The 19,192-nt window shown below is 37.2% G+C and overlaps 1 protein-coding gene across 6 annotated transcripts in view; it reads left to right on the plus strand.

The window, feature by feature from the left end:
* Kcnip4 (potassium voltage-gated channel interacting protein 4) overlaps positions 1 to 19,192 on the plus strand; it is a 1,134,333-nt gene that overhangs the window by 1,111,699 nt on the left and 3,442 nt on the right. For all 6 annotated transcript variants that reach the window (XM_060365333.1, XM_060365337.1, XM_060365336.1 and 3 more), the window contains 4 exons: positions 6,119 to 6,189; positions 16,515 to 16,622; positions 18,292 to 18,396; positions 19,031 to 19,093. In XM_060365333.1, coding sequence (XP_060221316.1) covers positions 6,119 to 6,189; positions 16,515 to 16,622; positions 18,292 to 18,396; positions 19,031 to 19,093 — 347 coding nt within the window. The remainder of the gene's footprint in view (positions 1 to 6,118; positions 6,190 to 16,514; positions 16,623 to 18,291; positions 18,397 to 19,030; positions 19,094 to 19,192) is intronic.

Consider the following 19,192-nt stretch of genomic DNA (forward strand, 5'->3'; position numbering starts at 1 on the left):
GAGGCGTGTACGTGACTTCTCTGGATATAGAGATTAAACTAAATAATTAACAATATACAAATTGCTATATAATGTATGTATTTCTCATTCCAGGCAATAATTTCCAGTATAGTTAACAGGGAGAAAGAGAACTCATTGGTTGTTGATTGCTGTTGTTTTTTAAATTAAATTTTTATTTTTTATATTAATTATAGTTTATATCTAAGCTATGGCCCCCAACTCATTCCCTTTCAATCCCCCCCTTTCTCCCTCATCTCCTCCCTGCCCCTCTCTAAATCCACTGATGGGGAGGTCCTCCTCCCCTTCCATCTGACTTTAGCTTATCAGATATCATCAGGACTGGCTACAATGTTCTCTTCTGTGACCTGTTAAGGCTGTTCCTCCCTCAGGAGTTGGGAGATCAAAAAGCCAGCCACTGAGTTCATGTCAGAGACAGTCCCTGTTCCCCTTACTAGGGAACCCACTTGGATACTGAGCTTCAAAGGGCTCCATCCGAGCAGGGGTTCTAGGTTATATTCATGCATAGTCCTTGGTTGGAGAATCAATCTCAGAAAAGACCTCTGCACCCAGATATGTTTGATCCTTGTGGAGCTCCTGTCTTCTCCAGATCTTACTAACTCCTCCTTCTTTCATATGATTTCTTGCACTCTGCCCAAGATCTCAGCATCTGCTTTGATAAACTGCAAAGTAAAGTCTTTCAGAGATGCTCTATGGTAGGCTCCTGTCGTGTTCCTTGTTTTCTCCTATGTTCAATGTCCATCCCATTTGTCTTTCTAAGTGAGGATTGATCATCTTACCCTGGGACCTCCTTCTTGTTTAGCTTCTTTGGGTATACAGATTTTAGTATGTTTATCCTATCTTATAGGTCTAGTATTCACTTATAAGTGAGTATATACCATGTGTGTCTTTCTGCTTCTGGGATACCTCACTCAAGATGATCTTTTCTAGACCCCACCATTTGCCTGAAATTTTCATGATTTCCTTGTTTTTAATTGCTGAGTAGTATTCCATTGTGTAAATGTACCACAATTTGTGTATCCATTCCTCTATTGAGGGACATCTGGGTTGTTTCCAGGTTCTGGCTATTACGAATAAAACTACTATGAACATGGTTGACCAAATGTCCTTCTTGTGTACTTGAGCATCTTTTGAATATATGCCTAGGAGTGGTATAGCTGGATCTTGAGGAAACACTATTCCTTTTCCTTTTATTTTTTTTTAGTTATTAAATTTTTTTAATTTTTTTTAAATATTAGTTACAGTTTGTTAACTTTCTATCCCTGCTATATCCCGCTCCCTCTTTCCCTCCCAATCCCACCCTCCCAACCTCATCTCCTCCCTGCCCCTTTCCAAGTCCACTGATAGGGGAGAACCTCCTCCCTTTTCATCTGATACTGGTTTATCAGGTGTCTTCAGGATTGGCTGCAAAGTCCTCCTCTGTGGCCTAGCAGGCTTGCTTCTCTCTGGGGGGTGGGGAAGGAGTCAAAGAGCCTGCCATTGAGTTCATGTCAGAAACAGTCCCTGTTCCCCTTATAGGGTACCCACTTGGATACTGAGCTACCATGGGCTACATGTGAGCAGAGGCTCTATGTTGCATCTATACATGGTTCTTGTTTGGAGAAACAGTCTCATAAAAAACCCCTGTGCCCACATATATTTGGTCCTTGTGGAACTCCTGTCCTCTCTGGGTCATATTAACTCCCCCCCCTCTTTTTGATTCCCTGCACTCTGCCAAAGGTTTGGTTATGAGTCTTAATATCTGCTTTGACACACTGCTAGGTAGAGTCTTTCAGAGGCCCTCTGTGGTAAGCTCCTGTTCTGTTACTTGTTTGCTCCTACATCCAATGTCTATACCATTTGTCTTTCTAAGTGAGAATTGATCATCGTACCCTGGGTCCTCTTTCTTGTTTATCTTCTTTAGTTGTATAGATTTCAGTATTTTTATCCTATCTTATAAGTATATATAAGTGAGTATATACCATGTGTGTCTTTCTGCTTTTGGGATACCTCACTCAGGATGATCGTTTCTAGGTCCCACCATTTGCCTGCAAATTTCATGATTTCCTCGTTTTTAATTGCTGAGTAGTATTCCATTGTGTAAAAGTACCACGATTTCTGTATCCATTCCTCAACTGAGAAACATTGATTTGGGAAACACTATTCCTAATTGTCAGAGAAAGCACCAGATTGATTTCCAAAGTGGTTGTACAAGTTTACATTCCCACCAGCAATGGAGGAGGGTTCCTCTTTCTCCACAACCTCTCCAGCATGTGTTGTCACTTGAGTTTTTATTTTAGCCATAGAATTTCCAAAACAATTCTTTACAACAACAGATCTTCTGGAGATATCTCCATCCCTGATCTCAAGCTGTACTACAGAGCAATAATAATAAAAACTACATGGTATTGGCATAGAAACAGAAAGGTAGATCAATGGAATCAAATTAAAGACCCAGAAATAAACCCACACACCTACAGGTACTTGATTTTTGACCAGAAGCCAAAACCATTCAATGGAAAAAAGATAGCATCTTCAACACATGGTGCTGGTCTAACTGGATGTCTACCTGTAGAAAAATGCAAATAGATCTATACTTATCACCCTGCACAATACTAAAGTCCAAGTGGATCAAAGACCTCAATATAACCAGACACACTAAACCTGTCAGAAGAAAAAAGTGGAGAAGAGCCTGGAACTCATTGGTACAGGAGACAACTTCCTGAACAGAACACCAACAGCACAGGCTCTAAGAGCAACAATTAATAAATGGGACTTCATGAAACTGAAAAGCTTCTATAAAGCAAAAGACACTGTCATCATAACAAAACAACAGCCTACAGACTGGGAAAGGAACTTCACGAACCCTATGTCTGACAGAGGGCTGATATCCAGAATATATAAAGAACTCAAGAAGTTAAACAGCAACAAATCAATTAAAAAATGAGGTACGGAGCTAAACGGAGAATTCTCTGTAGAGGAATATAGAATGGCAGAGAAACACTTAATGAAATGCTCAATGTCCTTAGCCATCAGGGAGGTGCATACCAAAACGACCTGAGATTGCTGTTACTTTTGAGCGAATGGGGTGCTTGATCCCTCAGTCTTTCATAGGGAAAATTCATTCACCGAATTCCACCCCTAGTCTTAGAGGACTCACTGACAGAGACTACTATTCACACATACAGATCTGCAGAATAACAATGCCTTGAATTCCATATTTGAATATGTTGGACTACTTCTACACATAGCACTTGTGTCCAGATGGGGTAGAATTTAGATGGGAAGAAAAAACTCCATCGAATTAATTTAACTCCTAAGCCTGAGATATTTTCATGGCTTAAGCTATTGGATCAAACTATTAGATGAAATTCAAGCATTAGAACAGTAATGACAACTAATAATCACTGAATATCTAATAGGTTTCTGTGACTATTATGAATACTTTGTACATGTACTATCTCATTTAAACTTCATGCTGGTTCTATGAAGTATAAGCTAGTATCACTATTATTTATGGATGAAGAAACTGAGTCACAGAAGTATTGATTGATACAAGGCCACACTGTTAGTCTTTGAAAATGCTGAGATTCAAAGTCATGCACTCTGATTTTATTTTTCTATTAGCAAGACTTCTCTGCATGATAAAATTAGGCTGAGAAGTTGGCTAAACTTTCAAGAGAATTGTCAAGGTGCAGTGACAAACAAGAAGTCCCCTGACCCACATCAGTGTAAACATTGAGAGTGTCATTGCCACGTGTCAAGCATTGAAACTAACGAGACACCATTTGAGAAGAATAATTATCACACGCCTATATTGTCTTGTTTTTTTTAATTAAAAAGTGCAAGCATTGTCTGTTATGAGCCATTATTCATGGTGAGTTTTGCTAGCTAAGGTAAAGATATTTACCTTAATTATCTAAACACAGTGACAAGAGACTCGCTAATTAAGCTCATTATAAACTATGCAAAACTTATTTTTTTCCTCCCCTGGAAATAATATGGCACCCATAAGCTCATACCTCCTTGGAATTATAAAGAGTTTAAGAAGTATGTGAAAAGTATTATTGAGTGCAAAGCAACTTTCCAAACCTGAATAGGCTGCCAATTCTTCATTATTGTATAATAAAATTTTCCAACAATTGAACTAAGTCAATTGCAACTAAATCCCTGGTCTCACATCCAAAATAACTTCTTTTTAGAAATTATCAATACCACACAAGTATCAATCTAAATACTGCCAGTTTCACACATTGCATGGACCCAATTTGGGTGACTGGTTAACTGACTGAAAATAATGTTAATGGGGCTGGGAAGATGGCTCAGTTAATTGCCCAAGTATAAAGAACTGAGCTCAGATTCCCTATACGCATATAAACGCCAGGTGTGCTGGTGTGCATTTGTGTCTCCTGTATGCAGATGCTTCCCAGAGGCTCATCGCCAGCCTGCCTATCTAAAATGGCAACTTCCATGTTCAGTGAGAAACCCTGCCATCAAAACTAAGGCAGAAAGTGACACACAGAGATAGCCAATATTGACAACTTGTGTATATTTATGCATGCGTGTGCAAATACACCTGCCAATATAGGCAGGAACCCCCCCCCACACACACAGAGATATGCACATACACACAGAGAGACAAAGACAGACAGACAGAGAAAAGTATAAACACAAAGAAACACAGAGAGAGAAATAGGTAAAATTCACATGGTTAAAGTAATTGATGCATTATACTGTATTTAGCAATGAGGGATGAGGGGAGCTGCTACCCTCATCTTTGAGAGATGAAATGTGCAGTCAGCTTTGAGATGCATGACCTTTATGTTAACAACCAATGACTCCAATGAAACATGGAGGGAAAACATTACTAAATAGCTCATAATCTCTAGAGTGCAGAGAGAAGTTTGGACTACCCCTGACAGAATGGAGAGACTTGGAAAGAGGAGAAGCAGGGGTATTTGTATTCCTTGGGAAAAGGTAATTCCTTATCCATGCTACTAGGCTTCAGTTCCATGGCAGCTTTAAAACCAATTCATAATGTCAAAAAGAAATAGAAATTATAAAAATCCCAGTAAAAATAAAAACCAGAAGTCATGAAATAGAAATTAATGAGCTTTTAAGGCAAAAGATAAAGGGCTAGAAGGAAAAGACTAAAAGGTTACATTTTTGTAGGGTGAAGATTAAAGGCTAAAGCCCAGGAGAGGAAGCATTTAACATAATCATGTAAATCTGATCAAGAATTGAGCACAAAGCATTTAAAGAATAAAGCTGGGCATTAAGAAAGGAAAACAAAGAGAAATGCTTTTAAAATGAAAACTGAAGAAAGCTCAGAGATTAGTTAGACACAGGAAAAGCAAAAGGGAGAGAAAGAGTAGACAAGAGAAACAAACATGAGGGAAGACTTAAATTTCAGAGACCTTCAGTGAAGTGACCTTAGATGGCATCAGAGACAGTGAGGACACTGAATCATCCATTTTCGTCCTTGTTATTCAGAGCAGTAAATCCCACCCAGGACACAGGCAGGATAATGGCAGAATCTCAGGTTCTACACAATCCTCTATGTGTGAACCACCAAAAGCTTCTTAAAGCACCACTGTCCCAAAGCCGCCAGCCAAATTAACCGTTTATAGGACTGCCTCAGAACTTTCATACCTCAGGTCTACAGCTTAGTGACTAGGTGACTTCGGGTAAGTTTTGCAACCTCTCTACATACAAAAATACTTCTTTGAGCATAAGAACAATGACAATATTGGTAAGGACAGAAACAATAATGATACTTTTGCGTGTCTCATTATTTGGGTTCTCATTACTTACGGACATAAAATTTTCCCAATCACCAAACAATGTACAGACATGTCTCTATAATCTTGACATCCACCTATGGGACCAGTACTCATTTCAGGGCTGGGATCAATACCCACAATCTCATGTGTTGAGATTAATCCTAGCCAGAGGTTCCGAACATGCCACCAATGGCCTCAGAATGTAGCTCATTCCTCTGAGTTTGAAGTTGCAGTTCACTACACAAAGAGTGAGCAGCAGAGATCAAAACACACCTTAACGGAAAAGGGGTAGGTTATAGAAATACTAACTGAATGATATCCCCTTTTCCATGTTTCAGATTCCACAACATATGCGCATTTTCTGTTCAATGCATTTGATACGGACCACAATGGAGCTGTGAGCTTTGAGGTAAGCCTTCCAGTCCTGTTCTGCCCCATTTGATGTAAGACACTGTGAAAGAAATTTTAATCTTTTTTAGCAAGAAAGAGTTTGATATTTGCTTATTTTAGAAAAGGTGAGGAACACCTTCTTGTCCTTACTAAGTTGCCATGTAGCTGAGCTCATCTTTGCAGTGCTGGACAAATTACAACACACATTAATGCACTATCACATATATGCTAGCTGTTTGTGCAGACTTTCCTCAGCCTAAGGACAACCCAAGAAGGCAAATGATTCACTAACATTTAATGGCAATTACTATGGATTAGTCACTATGGCACACCATGAAAATATAGATGCAATATACTTAAACTCGGCTGGAGGAGCCTAGTAAATGTAGATAAGGCAAGATATTTAATACAGAAAAACAAAAACAAAAACAAAAATGCTGCCTTCTCCAGCCCCAGGAATGTTCAATGAAATTAAAACTTTCAAGTGACCTAAAGTAAAAGGCTTGCAGTACTATTCATGAAATATGTAATATAAGAATCTTAAAAACGATGTTTTTCTTTCTCCTCTCTTACACCCACACATATAAACACACAGAGATGGAAAAGATGATAGATAGAAGATGATGGACAGATAGGTAGATAGAAAGATAGATAGACAGATACTTAATATGAGTAGAGAGAATGATGTCTTTTGTGAGATTCATCAGGTGCCTAGCAGGTCACAGGTAGCATTTAATTGTGAATTTTTGAAGAATAAATGGAATATGAACTTGTAATCGCTATCTGAGACTTTTATTTTTGTTAAGAAAACTGAGAAGATATTTTACTCAGAGATTTGCTTATATTCTGACTGAGGGTATTTGGTCTTGATAAAGTATCTATTATCTTATTTTGTAAGTTCATCATGCCTGTAAATCATAATGATATATAGACAGTCGGGAAGATACTAAGGAGTGTGAATGATGACATTTAGGAGATATATTTTCTATTTTGAGGAGTGGGAGAGTGGAGGAGGATGTAGCTGACACACATGAACAGAAATTCTAATAAGGATCTTGAAAAGTATGTGAGATGATGAAATGAGACTAGCTAGGAAAATGAAACAGAGGCAGAAGGGACAATAGCAGCAAAGACTATCTGGTGGTTTTCATGCATTATGTCTTGAGAAACTAGCAAAAATAAAGGATATACAGGTTGAGACGGGAAGCAAGAGGCAGAGGCTGAGTGGAGAATATCACCCTGGGAATACAGAGAAAACATCTGCAGATCTTCTGAAAGACAGAAAGCAAGGATGTTAGCCAGAAGAGAGGCTTAGGAAAGGAAGCAGAGGCCACATCTCAGGCAGGCTGCCAACTAAGGAGGCGGAAGACTGTGTTGTAGGAGATAAGGACCCCTGAGGAACTTTCAACAGGACTGTTCATGTGTGTGAGTTATGTTCCCAAAATGGGGAGGGCAATTAGAAGCTATTTATTCTAAGAGTCCAGACAGGAGGTGATGAAAAACTGAACTGCAGTTAAAGGTTTTGAAATGAGGGGGGATATGGGAAGAAACAGATTTTTAATAGCAATAGCATCCTGGAAGAAAAAAAAAAAAAAAAACAACAGCGGAGTCCATCCTGATTTTGAGATATAGAAAAACGGAAGGTCTCCAGTATTTCCTTAAAGGTGAAGGACAAAATGAGCAAGTCTGAAGGGAAATGTTTTTGATTATTACTGAGTCCAATCTCCTTGATACCAAGGGACTGTGGGGCCCTGGATTTAGTATTTCAACCTTCTAAACCTTAATATTCATATCACTATAACACCAGCAGTGAGACAGGTTCAGGGATCAACATTTTCATGGAAAAATTATAATGGGAGTGTTGGGTTTGGCTCTGAGCCAGGCACCAAATAAATGCTCAGTATTTGTTAGATTTTAGTTGTAACATTTATTACTTCAGGAATTTTCTAATAATGGTAATTAATTTTGGCATTTGTCACCACATTACATTAGATTACAATGTAATCTAGAATCTTTAAATATATTCAGGCAAAGGCCTAGATGACTACTCTGTGATATTATGACAGATTTTTATCTCATTGTATTAAGCATTTACTAATTGAGTACTCAAAATATTAGCAACAATTGCTAACTCAGTGATAACACACACCCATGATTGTTTCGCTTTCATTGCTTTAGGCATTGAGTTAATTATACAATGTGAATCTTTAACTCTGGTACTATAGTTATCTCCTTTTAGCAACTGAAAAAAGGGAAACAAAAAGTTAAATATCCTGCCATAGTTACACAGTTAGAATATAAAACACTCAAGATTCAAATTTAGGCCTCAAAGGGTGGTTGGCACACATATAGTTCTCCAATCACATACATATTTCCCACTTGAAATTTCGATAGCTGGCTAGATTTTGTCTTCAAAAGACTTCATACTTTAGAAATAAAACAACATAAATGAATAGATAGTTAATAGCTAATGTCTATATATTCAGTAATACAGAATATGTATTATGGATATATACATGTTATGTATATATGTTTATATCTAATTATATAAATATATAACATAACGTATAATGTATATATTTGTTTTTTAGAGACAGTGTTTATCTGTGTAGTCTTGCCTGTCCTAGGCTCGCTTTGTAGAGCAGCTGGCCTCAAACTCACAGAGAGCTGCCCTTCTCTGCCTCCCCTAGATTTGGGATTACAGACGTAAGCCACCATGCCAAGCTAGTACATGCACAATATTAATGTCTTCAACAAAGTCTACAGGAAGCTCCAACCAAATGATTTATATTTGTTCAATAAAATTTGATAAGGATAAACACAACAGCTATTGGCTCATGGTGTCCATGCTTAGATTGTTCCTGGCCTCTCTTGCACTGAAGTGGAGTTTAACTGAGGTTTTGTGGACAGAAATTGTGGGAATAATTTTTCATCCATCCTCATCTATGGAAACTGCAAGATCAGGTATTTCAGAAGATCTTGCAGTGTAGTGGAAGAAACCTGGATTCTTGATGAATCAGAATCCCTTTCACTTTATGTCACTGTATGTAAATGACAAATTAGCTTTTATTGTACAGTCACTGTAAAGCTTTAAATATCCTTTGATTGAGGTCGTAGATAATGATGGTATGTAGAAAGATAACTAGATCATAGATAGAGGAAAGAGGATATACAGGAGATAGGTGATGGTAGTTAGATAGATGATAGATAGATAGATAGATAGATAGATAGATAGATAGATAGATAGACACATAGAGAAATAGACACATAGATACAAAAAGACAGATATTTCACATTAGTTTAGTTCTAGATTTGACACCAGGATTCAGAAAAAAATACTATTTTACTAAACTTCAGCACCTCTCACATTTCCCAATATGTATTTTTTAAGTCCATTGTTTTTAAATAAATAAAATGGAAGATGAAAGACTTGCTTTGTGTGTGTTAGTGACAAGGAACCAGCAAATTAGAAGGCTGACTTGTTCAAAGTGAGGGGGGGATCAGGAGTGAACCCTACTCGTCACTAGCCAAGTCTCTAAAATCCATGGTCTTAATCAGCAGCCAGAAAAGTTTCCCAGAATGAACCCAATAATTTTGATTTTGCAAGTCAGGCAGCCCATTCTGTGCACTCCATTCTCCCAAACATTATCACCTTCAGGTAATTCACACGGCTGAGAGTTTCCCAGATTGCTCACAGTATTGAGGGTAAGTTAAAGTGTTTTTTCTGTCAGTATAATTCTGAGATAGGTACAACTGCTCCTACAGGTAATTTATGAGCTAGAGCTGAAAGAAAATGCTATTTGCAGACAACTCAATTCACGTGGAAAATGATGTGAGCCGAACCTCCTGGAGTTATGCGGTGGAGGCATTACCCCAAACTAATAGCTCTGTTATTCACAGTGCTGATGAAAATATTTTTATACAAAATCAGTTAAGCTAATAGAAAAACTTTCTAGTGTGTGTCACTTTGTTAAATGACATAGTTATTTCCTTTGAAATGTCAGGAGGAATTATTTTAAGCAATGTTTCTAATTGCTGTAGAATTCTATTATTATCAGATTTATTCATCTTTGGATTACATACACATGTGCATTTTCTTCTCTGTGCAGGATTCCATTATTGTGTTCTGATCAGCCCAGGGCTTCTGTTCTCACTGAAAGCATCCTTAGATGTTGCTCAAAACTTTATTCATTCATTTAACAAATATTCACCGAGCCTACCATGCGCCAAACACTCTATACATGCTAGCCGCAGAAGAGAACAAAAGAGGACAAAGTGCTTGCCAGGGTGCAAGTTCTATCCCCCAAGTTTATGGCCAAATCCTGGAGACCCCACAGGTTCTCATTGCGAGGGCCTGAAGCAATCATTCCGTGGATTCCCAAGGACTAGGGTCGTGCTGCACACTGTGTAGCTTTCCTTGTCACCCCATCATGCTAGGTTATGCCTTTATTACCATCAGGGGTCCAGCACCTCCTGGTCCAGATGCCTGTTGCCTCCAAGAGCATGACCTGTAACAAACAAGCACTAAAGGACAGGAGAAATATACACGCGATAAATATCCACGACTTCCCATGGTCTGAAGGCCAATCTCTTCTTTTTTAATCACTTTGTAACTATTTAGTATTAGAAGTCCTGTACACTCACAAATTTACAGAGCAGAGGGACCTCATGTGGCATGTAGTTTCACACCACAGGTTAATAGGACATGCTTGCTCCACTAAAACAATTAATGCCGACACATTGTTATCAACTAAATTTCATGCTACTTTCAGATTTCTTTGGATTTCACTGCATGTCCTTTTTCTCAACTAGTTACCCCATTTAGGAAAAAATTTCATTTAGCCCTGTCCACATTTCATTTAGACGTAATGTCTTAGACCCTTGTTAGCACTGAAGCTTCTTAGTCTTCTCTTGTTTGCTACCATCTAGACAGTTGTGAGGAAGTATTTCTTGGGGTTTTGGTTAAACGTTCTTCAGTTCAAATTTGTATGATGGGTCTCTCATGATTAAACTGGGGTTATGGGTTTGGGAAATGAAGAGTGCAGAGTGAGAGGACTATTTTATCACAGAGTGAGTACAGACCATCAAAATGATTTATGACTGTTGATACTGACCTTGTCTGCCTGCCTGAAATGGCAGTTGTCAGGTTTCTTAGTGCAGTGTCTCCCAATTTGCAAAATGATACTCTTTAGAAAGAAGTCACTTTGCAACCAACAAATGAAAGGGAAGCAAAGGATGTAACTTATTTGAAATTTGAAATTCCATGTGGACAATCTGTACTTCCTTCTTCAAGCATTGATGAATAAATAAAACAATTATTTATAGCAGTATGGGCTCATGAGCATTTATTTTATATCTTGCATTAAACAGTGGTGTGACTCCATCTATACTGTTGCTCATACTGTTCTGTTGTGATCAACGAGAAATTTTTCTGTTGGCTCTTTTTCCCTTTGACTTAACCTCCATTAAGGCTGTTAAGGAGACTAAATTACACATCAAGGAAGTACAGAAAATTTTCTCAGTGTTAGTAACGTTGAGGTTCCTGGTTACTATCTGTTCAGCCTCCAGGATTTAAAATCAGCATATGTGGCTCTTAATCTGAGGTTGGTACAAGGAACATATGTCTGCTAGAGAGCCCTTTTTGCCTACTGCTATCTTCCAATAGCATTTAGATCACATGTATATATACAATCTGACTCTGACTTTTTAGAAGACCCTTAGTCTAACGTATTTATGTATTGATTTATTCTTGTAAAGAATTATGAGTTCCTGACACCTTTAACTGTTCTACAGCATCACTAGTAAGAGACTGAAGTGAGGTGGAGCCTGTCCTTCACATTACTCTACAATTTTCTCCTACAGAGTCAGTAATGGACGTGAGGTGCCTGTTTCTACCTTGATAATCTGCACGACTGCAGACTCAGCTCCAGTACAAGCTAAAAGGGAAGCCTGGAATTTGAATCACAAGTCTGCTTCAGTTTCTAACACTACTGAGCAAAGCTTTGTGGTGTGACTCAGTCACACCCCTGAGTGCCCATGAACAAAGCAGAGAGTATAATAACTCTCCTTAGGCTACAGGAGGCAGCTGGAAACTGCCAAGCCAGATAGCCCCTTAAATCAACAGTCTCTGGTCGCCGTTGCATTTAATTTCTGTGTCTTAGGGCTACTTACCCACTATTTCTTCTTCTTTATGAAAATAAGTCAGAATTGTGAGAAACAAAGAAAAAAAATTATTGCAGAATTACTTCTAACAAGTAAACCTATTCATTTATGTATTCAACAATAGGAAATAATGAAACAAGTTGGTTTATATCCATACTGCACAATGCTACAAACTTTAAGTTAAAGCCATGCAGGTACTCAAATTAGAGCTCGGTGACCATAACATTTTAGAGAAACAGCGAGAGAGAAATGGAAAAAGAACATCATTGTGATAACGTCAAGTTCTGGTGTGCGGTTGCATAAAATTACATTTCCATTAATGTGTGTTCGTGTCTCTGTGTGTGTCTCTGATGGACTGCCATTTAAAATATGCATCTTGGGGGCCAGAAAGAGGACTCAGCAGTCAAGGGTAGTGCTTGTTCTTCCTGAGGCCTAGGGATTCAATTCTAAACAGCCCTTCGGGGGATCACTACTGTCTGTAACTCCAGTTATAGGGGATCCAGTTCGCTCTTCTGGCCTCCAATGGCATGCAAATGCTGTCAAAACACCAAATAAAGAGTAAAAACATCATTTTGAAGCTGGAGAAATGGTTTTGTTGTTGAGTACTGTCTGCTCTCTCAGAGGTCCTGAGTTCAATCCAGGCAGTCATATGGTGGCTCCCAACCATCTACACTGCAATCTGATACCCTCTTCTGGCATTCAAGTGTACATGACGATAGAACACTCTTAAACATACAATAAGGAAATCATTAAAAAAAGAAATCATTTAAAAATGTTTAAAATGTGATTTTTATTGTTTTGCAAAATGTTCAGAAACCATGTGACTACATTATGACAGAACACAAAACCTTTCCTTTTTAGTAAATATGATACATTTTTATGACCCAATTATACAGTTACTTATGGTGTTGTGACAGATTTTCAATGATGTGGCAAAATGCTTGGAATACTAAATTAAACATACAAATAATATATAATATGATTAATAAATATCAACATTCTGATATAAATGAAACAATGAGATATTGTTCACCATTTTATGAATAACTAAGTATTTAACAAATGTATATGTTATAAAATATGCAATATAAATAATGTATTTAAGATCAAACACATGGCTTTTATTATAAATCTATTCTCTGATATATGTGAGAAAATATTTAATAATAGCAAGTTTTAGCCTTTAGGTGTGCTTACAGTATTTTTCAGTACAGTTCTCTATAGTTTTATAAGATTACGTATTATATTTTAATTGTATTATTGTACACATATTTATGAATATTGTTTAATACTTATCAAATCCTTAAAAGTCATCAGCAAGGTTAAATTTAAAAAGCTTTTAATTTAATTTAGTGTAGCTACCATCACTTTTCAAGACAGAAAATTATTTTAAAAGACATTACTGTTATTCAGTCAGAATAATTAACCCACGTCTTCTATTGGATAAAGTCAGGCTATAATCTTGTGAAATTTTATATATATGTACTAAATATATATATATATATATATATATATGCAGATATAATCGTACATGTACTGGTATCTTTGGCCTCAATAAAATGTAATTTTAGTGAGTTCCTGAAATTTCACCTTTTAAATATTTGAAGAAGGAGTATCAGTACTGTAGAAATTTGACGTATGTAGGGAAGTCATATTAGAAAAGAAAACAATACTTTAATTTTTCTATAAAACCACGCAAGGAAGAAAACTCACAGCACACAGAAATGTGCTAATGTCTTTCCATGCTGAGACTGACACCTTCCAGACCTTTAGTGAGCCATTTAACATTTCCCATCTGGACTGGGTTGCAGCTACCTCCAAATGGGTCATCCTCAGCCAGGGTGGTCTTTGAGTGGTAGAAGTCAGAATGACTAATGCTCAGGAAATAGCAAACAGTCCTGAGACACTGAGTTAAGGGCTGTTAGGTGAAAGAATGGTCACTAATAAGCAAGACCAGCTAATTACCAAGTCAGCTAATTACCTTGCTCTCAGAGGTCTAGAGAAGAATCACAATAGCCATACTTCTGGTTATTCATACATGAGTTTATCACAGATAGAGTAAATCAAATATGATTCAGAGAGAGAGACAGACAGACAGACAAACAGCTAGACAGAAGAGAGAACAAAAATCAAGATCTCATCAAACTGTGCTCTAAAAGCCTCCAGCAGAAATCAACAGAGGATGCTTCTTTAGTGTAGGTAACTGAATTTCTTGACAGAGAGGTTCCTGTTAGACCAGTGTCCCCTTGGGCAAGACTTACAAGTCCAAGAACAAAAACACCAGTGAAGTAGTATCATCAAATTGAGGGCTTACAAATATCTAGCAGAAAACAACTTGGGAAGTTGAGGTAGAGAGTCTTAGTTTCTGCTCCTTTATCCCTTAGGCATTTTTATAAAAGAATAAAGAACAGTAATCCTATCAGAAATGGTCTTTTTCTAGCAATTTTTATTAAAAAGATAGTTTTACTCCTGAGCTGTTAGGACGGGCACCCATCCCCAGCTAAAGGACTTTGGACATAGGCACTGTTTAGTGCAAGTCTGTTCAGGATGCTTAGAACTTAAGAGGAAGATATACATGAAAGCCAGACTACTTTCCCTGATAACATTAGAAATGATAGAATAACTGGTGAAAACAGTGTAATATTTATTGGTTCATGTGAATGAAAAGACCAGAAATGGCTCTGACTGCACACTAAGGGAGGCCTAGTATGTATGCAAGATGCTATCAACAGCCCTAGGACTTGGTGACTGACTGTCCCTGTCATGCAAGGAGGAACACCTCTTATCTTGTCACCATTCCTTATAAGCATCCAAGGACCTCCAAATCACTTTTAACCTTGGCCAAGGTTCAGTAACATATCAAGCCACAGATCTGATGGTGTTGGCCAAAGAGGTGACATGTCCAGGCTATGTTTTATCACTAGAGCCAGGGATGGTGTTGGACTTCCTGATTGCTGCATGGACCACTAAATGTAAACATATCACAATGGAATATCACTGTTACTCAGCAAACCACAGACTCCTCATTGTGTGATAGGAGACCCCTTTCAAACTTTAGTTTTCTAACCAACTGAGGAAAAATAAAATGGGGACAGCATATTAAGCGTCATTTATACAAAGAAAGGAGGTTGTATATACATAAATATATCATACAGAGTCACAAAATTTTCATGGAGTAGAAATAGCTAATGCTATTTTAGGAAGAAGACTTTACACCAGACATCATATATAAATTCATAATTAATCAACTACATGTACGCTAACTTGCCACCACTGCTGAAGAAAGAAAAACACTATTTAAAAACTTGGACAGAAAAACAGCTATGGGTGGAATGATGGAATGCAGAAAAGGAGACAGAATACAAGTTCATCCAAAGGGCAACTTTTAGATTTATCCCACTTTTTCATTCCTAAGAGATTTTCACTCCTGAGTTTAATCACATTGTAATACTGACCTTACTTTATATAATGACAAATAAGCGTGAATTTTCTCTGATTAACCTGGTTCCCTTTCACTGCAATCAAATCCATTTAAACATTAGCTGAGGGTTCCACAGAGATAAAAACAGACTTTCATAGCCAATACCCTCTCCAGGGACTGTTAAAAGTATCCTAATTCTTTCAATCATCATAAAATCTTTATGAGGTAAATACTGTCCTCATTTTTGCAGATCTGAAATTAGAGACAAAGGGTTTCTAGTTTGGATGCTTGCAGTGTGGATCCAGTTTTTCCACAACTGCCTATATGTCTACTATAACTTGACATCCAGTTAAAGAGTATAAGCTCTGTTTAGGGTACTCTGCATCTCTTCAAAAAAAAAAAAAAAAAAAGAAAGAAAGAAAGAAAAAAAGAATAACCATCTCTCTCTCTCTCTCTCTCTCTCTCACTCTCTCTCTCTCTGTGTGTGTGTGTGTGTGTGTGTGTGCTCTCTGCATGTGAAATCATGCATGAAAGTAAAATTTCCAGTACCATGGTTAATTTAACATAGTTTCTAATTAGATGAAAATGTCAAAGGCTAGGGCACAGTTCATACTCACAAAGAACCCCAAGGAATTGAAGACTACAAAGGCATTAGTAATTTTAAAAACATGTTCATGATTCAGAGGGTTGTTAATTTTACTACAGCCACTTAAGAGAGAATTTTTATCAAGTTCTAAATTCTATTTTTTATTGCTCTTTAGGATTTCATCAAAGGTCTTTCCATTTTGCTTCGAGGGACAGTACAAGAAAAACTCAACTGGGCATTTAATTTGTATGACATAAACAAAGATGGCTACATCACTAAAGAAGTAAGAGATGGCATACCAATTTAGTTATCCTCTGAGCCAGTTTTGGTTAACTTCAAAATAATAAACAATTTTAATGATTACTTTAAAAACACATTTTAGGAAGTCAAAAATATTTTATGTGATGCTGGTAGCGATGAGATACATTCTAATAAAAAAAATGGAATTGGATACGGCTCCTTTGTAGTAAATCTCCAAAGAAAACACAACACATAAAGGTTATATCCTTTTTTTTTCTGCTAGTGATATGGGGAAAAGCTGGGATCTTTGGGAGTGACAGAGGCCTTCTCATGTTTGGTGAACAATAGTTTGTAGGGCAAAGGTCCCAGAAAATCAACAGCCAACAATGCTACATTACTCAGGGGTTGGCAGGTAGTTCTCTTGTTGGGGTGGATAAGGACAATGGTGAGCTCTAAAACACAACTGGACGTAAGCTATCCATAAAAAATGTTTACAAATTAAAATGCTGGTTTATTACGACAATTTAAGAGCAAAAGAAAAGGGATGAGAAGGTGACCACCCTTAGTGAAGGATGTACCTGCCTGTCAGCCTGCATTAATGGCTCCTCCAGGATCGAGGCTTCAACCAAGGGTCCCTTTTGAGAAAAAGACTCAGGACAGAAGACATGAATGAACCTTATTGGACACCACTGCTTGATTAGTCATTGTAAGAGGGTACTTGCAGTCATATTATATGTTATCAAGGAGTGCTAAATTTAACCCATGAATGGATGCACTTCCTGAATATCTGATATGAGTATTCATTGCCCAAGTACCTCAATAATATTGAGGCACCCAGAGAACACTAAGAATCAGTCCTTCCCTTTCAAACCATTTTTTTTGTCTGCTGAGAGCTGAAGACAGTGTTAATGTTCTATCTCTGTGTTTATAACAGAACTCAAGTTTGCCTACATTTTATTTTACCACTTATCTGTTAAAAACATCTTTTAATTTTTCACTTATTTTTACAAACTGCTTTATCATCTAATCCATTCCCTCAAAGGCAAATATAAATAGAACTGTGTCATTTGCCTAATCTAGGATGTGTTTCATGTCAGATATTAAATCTGAACATTTAAGTAGTTAGATATTATTTTTTCCTTTTATAAGAGTAAAATGGCATGGCAAAAACTAGATTTTACTTTAAAAGCTAACAAAATGTTAAGGTGTTTCCCAGTCAAAATATGGGAATTTGTATTCTTGTGTGACTTTTTTAGTTAAAGCCAAAATAGAAAAAAAGTGATTAAATACTCCAAGGATTTTTACTAAATGGCTGTAATTAGAAGTTAATTTTAGTTTTGAATATACAATATTTCTAATAAATAGAAATTGGCAATCAAATCTGTAATGGATCAATAAAACAAAGTCTATATAGTTTTTGAAAATCAAAGCATTAAGCCAGACTATTTCTTTCCCAACCAAATGAGATACATAGGAATCTGATTCATTTCAAACTGAGGGCTTCAAACTGGAGCCTTCAAAAGTGTTACATTTGGATGCCACTGCTTTGGGGCAAAAGGCTGTTTGTTGGCTGCAAGCTAAGCAAAAAGCACCTCATAAAGAATTTAAGAAAGAAGCAAATAAAACACTATGCACAAAACCTCCTAATGCATCTTAGATAGGTGTCTTCAGACTTGGGTGCACAGCCTCACACGAGTGCTTTTCCATTTCAGGAAATGCTGGACATCATGAAAGCAATATATGACATGATGGGAAAATGCACATATCCTGTCCTTAAAGAAGATGCTCCCCGACAGCATGTGGAGACCTTTTTCCAGGTGGGAATGAAAAATTTGAGGGAAGGAGGGCAGTTATAAAATGATTTCTTGATACTTGGAAAAAACAAACAAACAAATGTTGATTTAAAAGAAAACTAACTAAAAAACCCAAAACCAAAACAGCAACAACAAATCCAAACAGCAACAACAAAAACTGCAAAGGAGAATATTTATTCACAGGGACAAATATCCTTATGATTTCATAATTTGGGTTTTTTTTAATTTGTTATGACAGACAGTTGTACATTCAGAAGAGTGACAATACCCTGAGTAAACCATTCTTTTATTTCACAAAGTGATGTCATACAGGTTCCACAAGGCTCTTAAAGATAACAAATCCTCAGTACTCCTCTCCCGAGACAGAGACTCAAGTCTCTACATTTAGCAAATTGTGTGAGTCCTGTCATATTTAGAAGACAGTTTAGGTGATTCATGCCTCATATTACATAGAGGAAAATCACAACTTACAACAATTTGGCCATTGTGGGAAGTCACTAGTTGTTCCTAGCATGTAATTGCCCTATGTAACACAAAAAATTATAGGTTATATTATTATCCCTTTGAATCTACTGGGTATGGAGAGGCTGTCAAAGGGCATGTCAATACAACGCTTTTTTCTTTTCTTTCTCAACAGAAGATGGACAAAAATAAAGATGGTGTCGTTACCATAGATGAGTTCATTGAAAGTTGCCAGAAGGTAAGTAAGGAAAAGCACTATTCCTTTGATAGCATCAGCTACAAAGGAGTAGCGCCTATCAGGCAACGTGAACTAAGCAAAATATAAATCAAGTGCATA

Source organism: Meriones unguiculatus, chromosome 12 (genome assembly GCF_030254825.1).
Source record: "Meriones unguiculatus strain TT.TT164.6M chromosome 12, Bangor_MerUng_6.1, whole genome shotgun sequence".
In the NCBI taxonomy this organism is placed as follows: domain Eukaryota; kingdom Metazoa; phylum Chordata; class Mammalia; order Rodentia; family Muridae; genus Meriones; species Meriones unguiculatus.